General features: G+C 39.8%; 1 protein-coding gene and 1 long non-coding RNA gene across 2 annotated transcripts in view; one reads left to right on the top strand and one right to left on the bottom strand.

The window, feature by feature from the left end:
- Positions 1-387: 387 nt before the first annotated feature.
- eaf2 (ELL associated factor 2) lies at positions 388-5,114 on the top strand. Its single transcript, XM_046053840.1, has 6 exons — positions 388-583; positions 1,068-1,162; positions 1,383-1,519; positions 1,914-2,083; positions 2,272-2,508; positions 3,583-5,114. The coding sequence occupies exons 1-6, from the start codon at positions 481-483 to the stop codon at positions 3,627-3,629; spliced, it is 789 nt and encodes a 262-aa protein (XP_045909796.1). The 5' UTR covers positions 388-480; the 3' UTR covers positions 3,630-5,114.
- Positions 5,115-7,481: 2,367 nt separating this feature from the next.
- LOC123974343 overlaps positions 7,482-8,906 on the bottom strand; it is a 5,855-nt gene continuing 4,430 nt past the window's right edge. The window contains exon 2 of the long non-coding RNA XR_006825828.1: positions 7,482-7,731. This is a non-coding gene — a long non-coding RNA (uncharacterized LOC123974343). The remainder of the gene's footprint in view (positions 7,732-8,906) is intronic.

An 8,906-nucleotide genomic window follows, 5' to 3' on the forward strand; every position in this document is an offset into this window, starting at 1 on the left:
CTACAAATATCACACATGTAAATCTGAAATAATTATGATAAATTATATTTAGCATCCTACTTGTTCACATTTGATTGAGTCTAACAATGATACCACTGTGCAACAATCCATGCTATGTGAATAGTAATTTTATTCCAGTTTTTTTTTTTTTAGAAGATGTAACTACCGGTATACAAAAACTTTGGATCAGATTAATAATATAAACAGGTTGTGTAGCACAATGCATCAAACTGCGCAGGTCATAAAATGCTGATCATAATAGTCAAGAAACCATGTGATATTTGCCCTGAAGCTGCCCTGTCATTACGAAATCCTGATTGACCGACGTTGAATCAATCAGACAACAGAACGGTCCACTTGACCAATCATAACAAAGAGGAGGCGGGTCTTAACGGTACCAATGAGGTGGCCAGCGCTTTGCCATACATGGTTATCGGGTAAAAAGGAAGCAGAAAGTTTACAGCTCATGAAACTCTCAGAATGAATGGAACAGCGTATTCCAACTTTGACAATCAAGAACATGTCCTGAAATTGGGAGAGACTTTTGAGAAACACCCTAAAAGTGCCTACCATACGGTGCGATGTAAGTGGGATTTCGAATCGCTATGCTTTACAGTAGCTAACAGTAGCATGCTAGTTAGCTTTTTTGCTAAAAATCCGAAGGGAACCGTTTGACGTTTAGCCAATTTAGCAGCCTCGTCACTCCTTTTGTATCTGTCTGATGTTGACACGGTTTATTAAGCTGACAGTTCTCCATGTTTGTTGTCTTCATAAGCTCGTTAACCTATATTACAAACAATTGATGTCTATTTTGTCAAAACGTTAGCTAATGTTAGCATTGCGTCAATCTGTACACTTCCTCCATCTGGTGGCACCGGTAGGCAACTGCAGCAGTGAGGGACCAACTGTCGTTGTGTTTGGATAATATCAAAGTCCTCTAAAATGTCTCTGATAATATCTACAAATAAGAAAATGCAACTGAAGTTAATGTTGAGCAGATAATATTTATGTAAAAGTGTATAATATGTACAAATACTCCTTTTTCATGTTTGTTTTTTTTGTCACAGATGACTTCAAACCAGCCTCCATTGATACAACATGTGAAGGGGATCTTGAAGTGGGCAAAGGAGAGCAAGTCACTATTACTTTACCTAATTTAGAGGTCAGTGTGTATGTGTGTGACCTTTTACTGTGAGCAATAAAATGTACAGATTATATGATCAACGAATGTTTTTACAAAATACGAGTAATATAATGTGAGACTTTATTTTTGGTGTCTGGTCAAAACTCTCTGGTGGAAAGGACACAAATGTCTCCAGCATTTCCAAAAATCCTGGCCATAATCCTGCCTGTTTTCATGTGTTTTTTTGTTTGTTTTTTAGGGTTCAAGTGCTCCAGTAACAGTCTTCAAGGGATCCAAGAGGCCGTACATGAAAGAATGCATCCTCATTGTGAACCATGACACAGGAGAGTACAGACTGGAAAAACTCAACAGCAATATAGCTGTGAAAAAAACCAGGTGGGTTAAGAAATTGCATACAAATGATGTTACTACCTTTTCTTCTCTTTCTTCAACACATTTTACCATTTGTTATTTATTTGTTTCCATCCACATTTTTAAATGTGCATATTAAGCATAAAAAACCTGAGTAAAAATGCCAGACGTTAATATTAAAGGCACTTTATAGTTAAATTGTTTTTAAGCTTGACTGAGAAAGAGAAACATAGACTGTATATAAAGGAGAGTCTACATATCTAAAATAAAACAGGCAATGTGCATTTGTCACAACCTCTCATGCGCTGGTTCACATTTTATTTTACCAATATTTCCAAAATTTAATTTTAAACTTGTGCAACATCTTAATAGAAACATTCTGCATGTCTTTGCTTGTATTGTACATGTGTATTTCCAGGGCTGAGGGCAGCAGTAAGATCCATTCTCGCATAGAGCAACAAACCAGTCGCCTGAGCCAGCAGATGAAGAGTAACAATAGCAGCAGTAGCAAGACCTCAGCCAGCTCCAAGAGTTCTCCCCCCAAAGAGAAGACACCCCCAGCATCCCCCATGGACGACATCGAGAGAGGTGACATGGCTTAAGGCAGAATATCTTCAACTGTAGTGACTTTTATGAGCATTTCATAATTTTAAGTACATTCTCATCTAGGGGAAACCGTTACTCTGCTTGGGTCAGTGATTGGCATTTGACTGCTTGGTTTCCATAAATTGGGATACTTGTCACACGTGTTTATCTTTGTTTGCTACTGTGTACAGAGTTGATGGCAGAGGCGCGGGTCATGGATCAGCTTAGCAGTGGCGACAGCTCCTCAGATTCGAACAGCTCCTCATCCTCTAGCAGTGACGACAGCTCCAGCAGCAGTGACTCAGAAGATGAACGGACTTCTGCGCCACCCTCTGCCCCAGCCAACCCCAGCATGCCTATCATCAACACCAGCGCCAACACCAACAGCCGCCACCAGGAGGGTGGAGGAGGACTCATGAACACACTCAGTGAGTAGCCCTCTCAGACCCGTCTGAGGGCCAGATTTACTAAAGGTTTGCGTAATTAAAAACTTGTGCAAACTTTATCACCAGCAAATTAACTTGTAAGCTGATCTACTTACGGTGTGCACGGAGAATGATGTCTTCAAAAGTGCACCTGTTGTTCATTTCCTACTTTTGCCTTAATGAATATGCAATTTGGGCCGTTTCAATTTTATTGTGCAAAGTAATGGGAGGGTAACCAGCAAATACATTTATTTACTACACACAATGTGCTCTAACAAGCCTAAAAGCAATTTCATGCATATGTATTTAATACGTTTGAAAGGAAGGTGCAAACCACCAAGTGTTGCGCAGAGATGGCTGCTGTTATCGTTGCGAAATTAATTATCGTCAATCGTGAATGCTGACCAGTTGCTCCAAATTCAGTGAGCTAGGAGTTTGACAGTGTCAGCAAACAAATGAAAGCAGAAGCAACTCAATTTCACTCTTACGCAAACAGGCACTCATTTAATCTTCATCACACCAAGCATTTTGCAGTAACAACACTTTTCAGAACATGCTTAAAATATTAAAATAGAGGTTAATATGACATTAAATTTGAAGTTTGTTTGCTTCTGCATTAACATACTTCAAATATGTCACATTAATGTTTCATGATCATTTTCTTCATCAAATTAAGGACGATAGTGATGCCTTGGTTCAGAGGGATATGTCAGTATAAATCACAGGAGTTCACGAATGAAACTCTGTAGTCAAATGCTTAAAAGCAAAATTTAGTTTTTTTCCCCCTGTTGCTACTATGTTGCACTGTATTACTATAACAGTGTATCATACACTTGTCTAAAGTGGAAGATGCACCACAGGAATCAGAAACGGTCTGTGAAAAGAGATCACACTCCCTAACTGAATGACTGCTTGTTCCTTCTAAAGTTACAAAGTGTGAAAGAACATACTAAAATGATAAGAGTACCCAGTAAAATTATACAACAAAATACTGAAGAAATAAGCACGAAAAGGTATAGTTGTGTTTATTGATACATGTATACAAGCAAACTCTTCTTCTATCTACTTGTGTTGCAGAGAATGACCTCCAGCTGAGCGAATCAGGCAGTGAAAGTGATGACTGAACAACATGAGGATGTCTGCCTGCTTGTGGACCTCAGGAGGATTTTCATCAAGGAGTAAAGAAACAGACCTGTCACTGTCTTGATCCCATTATGTGTGACAGTCTTCTCTACATATCTGCAATTCTGCTAGGAAGCTTCAAATTTTATGTCACATTTCTCGCCTCATGATCTTTATTTTTTTGTGTGAGGACTGTATGTTAAAGAGATGCTTTAGCTCAGAGAGACGTCATGTGGCTGGTGTAAGAGAAGCAGTAAATTATGACAAAGGTATCTGTAATGTTTCATCTCACCGGATGCACACGTGTGGTTAAACTGACCAAGCATATCGGAGGCAGAATGACAGTGGCATTTATGTCGTGTAGACGGATGTTTCTGCCCACCAATCGGCCATCTTAAACCACCACAGGAGTTTCTGCATTTCAGCTTAGCAATATTAGGAAGTTTTGTTGTGCCTTAGGTCAGATGTCGGTTAATATCTTTAGTTCATTTTTCTCAGCTGCGTTGCATTATTCTCTGATTGAAGACATTAATCTGTCATAACCGAAATTATTTATTTTATTTTTTTTCTTCAGGATGAGCCACACTGATAATACAGTCTTTTGTAGAGTTATTGTAAAGTTACATGGGGAGCCTGTTGCTTTGGATTACTGAAACCCAGCTGCAGGACAACAAAAACAATTTTGTAGCTGCGTTAAATAAAATACATTTTTGGGCCATTTTGCGGGCCAGGGAACAAGCTGAAAACATCGGTGCATTATCTCTTCTGAAATGCTCTGTAGAGCTTATGGGAAACGTTGGGGTAGTAGTTTCATAACCACAAGAGACTCATTTTGCATTGCACCGAACCATTTTATTCATTGTTACTATAAAAATATTGATTTTTGCAGCTTTAAGAATTAAGATGTCTTCAAAACCTTGCTTATTGTGATTTCATTATATAAGTGGGTCCGATGTCTGGCAAACTAGTCCACTAGTACTCGGTTGACTCAGTTGGGGTCATGCTTTGTAGCTTTAAACCTGCAATACTTGAATCTAATTATTTATATTTCAAAATATACTCGACCAACGGTGAATTGCTTAATATATTTTAGATATATTTTAATAGCCAAGCAAGTGGAAGTACAAGTTAGTATGAACTGTATTGCATAACAAGCCAGATGCTTTGATACTGCACCTCAGTGTGAGTCTTTACAGAACTTCATGTGCCTTTTTGTTATTTGCCTCGGCCAGTAATAATGCAGGCCTTCTTGTTTTGTCACAAGCGCCATGTCACTGCTGAGCTGCCTCAGCGCACAGAAAGCTGCTGTTTTAAGTTCCAGCATTTCTTTGGCTTCCCAGTTGACTGATACAGCGAGAGACTGAGATGAAGAAGTCTTTTGAATTTGAAAAGTCAGTGTGTTTAGCCTTAAACAGAGTGATGTCATCAGAGCATCATTTGCAGTCTGAGAGTAATGTCTTTGTAGAAAAATAAAGATTTTAATAGTTTTTTTTTTTTTTTGTGCTTTGCATTTATTTATTTATATATTATTATTGTGCCACTGTGTGTAGAATATTTGATTATTTAACAGTTGTTCTAATCACACTACATTTTTGTGATACTATCCCGAACTTTGCAGCATGCTTTAACTGCCATATAGAAGCGCTAAAGTCAGAACATTTGAAGTACCCATGTTGGCTTTAAAAGCAAATCCACTCCCATCTGTTGTCATTGTTGACACTGAGGTCTCCTCAGGGTATAGCAGGATATCCTGGATACTGTCTGTCTTCCTTTTTATCTTGTTTGTTTCCTTGGTTGTTTTTGTTCACCCTTATCAACACAGACAAATCAAGGCAGCATGGTAAAACATACAGCTACCATCTGGTGGCACGTTGAATACCTACATTGTCTGATGCATATTCTATTTTCGTTGACCTGACCTGACAAGAAGAAACAGCACCTGCCTTTTGATTTGCTTGATGTACAGAGCAGTGGAAATGATATTTACAAACATTGCATCACTTCACTGGATTGCTTTATGTTGTAAGGCAGCAGATCCCACAGCCAGGGTTTTGTATTATATAAGTACAGAAATTCTACAGCCCCACAGAAATGATTAAATCACTCTTTGGTTGAACTATTCACATTCAAGGACCACATGTGATGAAGTGTCTCAAGTGACACTGCTTTGTGTTAGGGAGTCACAAGCCAAACCAGTTGTTGAGCTGTGTTGTAAGGTACATCTCCCATATACAGGTGTAGAGCAAAATATTAAAAGTGCAACCTAATTATACCATTTAAGTAACATTACCCCAAAACACACACACACGAACACACTACTCTACCCCCCCAAATAGAGCAAGTGACCTCAGTGTCTCCCTTCCTAGTGGTTTTGGTTGAAAGTCTGTCATGTGTAGACAACTTACATAAACACCATGAGTTACAACTGACCATAATTAAGTGATAAAAAACAAATTCTGATGGTACATTGCTTAGATTTTCGCTTGAGATCTTGAGTGAAAAAACAACCTTAGTGATTGCGGGAGGGAAATTAAGTGGAAGGTGGGAAGAAAGTAGAAACCGATATAGATAGCGATATATAAGAGATGCATAATAAATGTATTCTATTATAATGTGATAATTATGGAATATGATACAAAATTAAAGTATTTGTAGGCTATATTAATAAATGTACACTCACACGCCACTTAATTAGGTACACCTGTTCAATTGCTTTATAACCCAACCCAAGCTAATCAGCCAATCACATGGCAGCAACAATGCACTTTGGCATGTAGACGTGGTCAACACAACTTGCTGAAGTTCAAACCGAGCATCAGAAGGGGGAAGAAAGGGGATTTAAGTGACTTTGAATGTGGCATGGTTGTTTGTGCCAGACAGGCTGGTGTGAGTATTTCAGAAAGATTTTCACACAACCATCTCCAGGGTTTACAGAGAATGGTCTGAAAAAGAGAAAATATCCAGTGAGCGGCAGCTGTGGGGATGAAAATGAGTTGTTGATGTCATTACAACCAAGGTATGCAGAATACCATCTCTGAACGCACAGCACGTTGAACACTGAACAGATGGGTTACAGCAGCAGAAGACCACACCGGGCGACACTCCTGTCAGCTAAGAACAGGAAACTGAGTCTACAGTTCACTCAGGCTCACCAAAATTGTACCATAGAAGACTGAACACACGTTGCCTGGTCTGATGAGTCTCGATTTCAGCTGCAACATTCAGATGGTGGAATTTGGTGAACAACATGAAAGCATGGATCCATCATGCCTTGTATCAACGTTCAGGCTGCTGGTGGTGGTGTAATGGTGTGGGGGATATTTTCTTGGCACACTTTGAGCCCCTTAGAACCAATTAAGCATTGTTCAAACACGACGGCCTACCCGAGTATTGTTGCTGACCATGTCCATCCCTTCATGGCCACCGTGTACCCATCTTCTGATGTCTTCTTCCAGCAGGATCATGCACCATGTCACAAAGCTAAAATCATCTCAAACTGGTTTCTTGAACATGACAATGAGTTCACTGTCCTCGAACGGCCTCCACAGTCACCAGATCTCAATCCAATAGAGCACCTTTGGGATGTGGTGGAATGGGAGATTCGCATCATGGATGTGCAGCCGACAAATCTGCAGCAACTGTGGAATACTATCATGTTAATATGGACAAAATCTCGGAGAAATGTTTCCAACATCCTGTTGAAGGTATGCCACGAAGAATTAAGGCATTTCTGAAGGCAAAAGGGGGTCCAGGTACTAGCAAGGTGTACCTGGTGGCCAGTGAGTGTCCATATTTATAGCACAATTAAAAAACAATACATTTAAGATAATAGAATAAATAGCACAGTATAAGAGTGATGACATAAGACAAAATGATTTATTATTTTAGACACCAAAATCTCTGAGGTTTCTCCAGCATTAAAATGCCTTCATCCTTGCCTGGTTATATAACTTTCTTCTCTGTTTATTCTTTTCAGACATTTTCCTCTTTTGCTGTCTCTCGGCCATCTCTCCTTCTTCAGAGCGCCTGGAGAATGTGCCGGTGTATAGAACTCCCACTGCCCCCCTGAGGAACAATGTTGTGTGGCAAGGTCCACACCACTTTCTTTACAGAGCCAGGGGAAAACAAGATTTTTGGTCTGGTCAGAGCCAAGCACACACAAAACAGAGAGCTAGTAAACTGTGAGGAAATATTTCTGTATAATAATGTGTTGTAACAAGTTGTCTTTCTGACAGAGAAAACATAACATGTAACAACCTGTGTGGATTTCTTTGGTGGTGAAGAAATTTATCTTCTTGAACATTTGCCAGCTGCTGAAACTAAAATACTCTTAAACATTCTCAACCTGAATCCAAACTGTAGTTAGTCATCCGATACCTTCACTCTCCTCTGTTATTGTTGTTGAGTGTCCTTAAGCTTTCTGAACATTAAAATGCATTGGTTGTATTATAGAAATTCTATTCCCTCAGTAAGTATATTGAACTAAAGTTACCCGAGAACACTCTCTATTTCGATTACTGACCTGTGCGATAAATGTAAGTTGGGAGGTACTAAATGTAGAAAGAAAAAGCACATTAATTATAGCAAAGTGCTGGCTTAAAGGTAAACATCAAAGGGGAAATGAGCAGGAAACATCATACTACTGATCAATATATTTATTTTAATATAATTTCATACATATTACCAAAAAAAACACATGTTTGGCCTACTTAGCTGCTTGCCCTGCAGATAGTTTTATGTTTATGTGCCCAGGTTTTCAGATCTCAGTCACTGAGATTTCTGTCTTCAGCCAAACACAATAGAGGTGAGTGGAATTTAATTTGTTTCCACTAGCTTTTTCTGGAGCATTCAGTGACATGTCACAGTCCTCACAGCCTGTCTTTTGTGGGTGGCTGTTGTTCAATGAACGTCTCGGGTTACGTATGTAACCCTGGTTCCCCGAGAAGGGGAACGAGAGACTGCGTCGGTTACGACACTATGGGAACGCCTCTAGGCGAAGCAGGTCTGAACGTGAATGAAATCACTCCAATCCTATTGGCCTGTTGCTAGAACGGTAAGGTGTGACGGAATAACCGGAGGAGTATAAAGCACACCTGTACACACTCATCATTAGCTTAAACTATGAAGCAGGCGCTTCAGGCGGGGAGAGAGGTGCGGCGGACCGACGCAGTCTCTCGTTCCCCTTCTCGGGGAACCAGGGTTACATACGTAACCCGAGACGTTCCCCTTCGAGGGAACTCGAACTGCATCGGTTACGACACTATGGGAACGAGATACCC

This window comes from Micropterus dolomieu, linkage group LG07 (genome assembly GCF_021292245.1).
Source record: "Micropterus dolomieu isolate WLL.071019.BEF.003 ecotype Adirondacks linkage group LG07, ASM2129224v1, whole genome shotgun sequence".
Lineage (NCBI taxonomy): Eukaryota > Metazoa > Chordata > Actinopteri > Centrarchiformes > Centrarchidae > Micropterus > Micropterus dolomieu.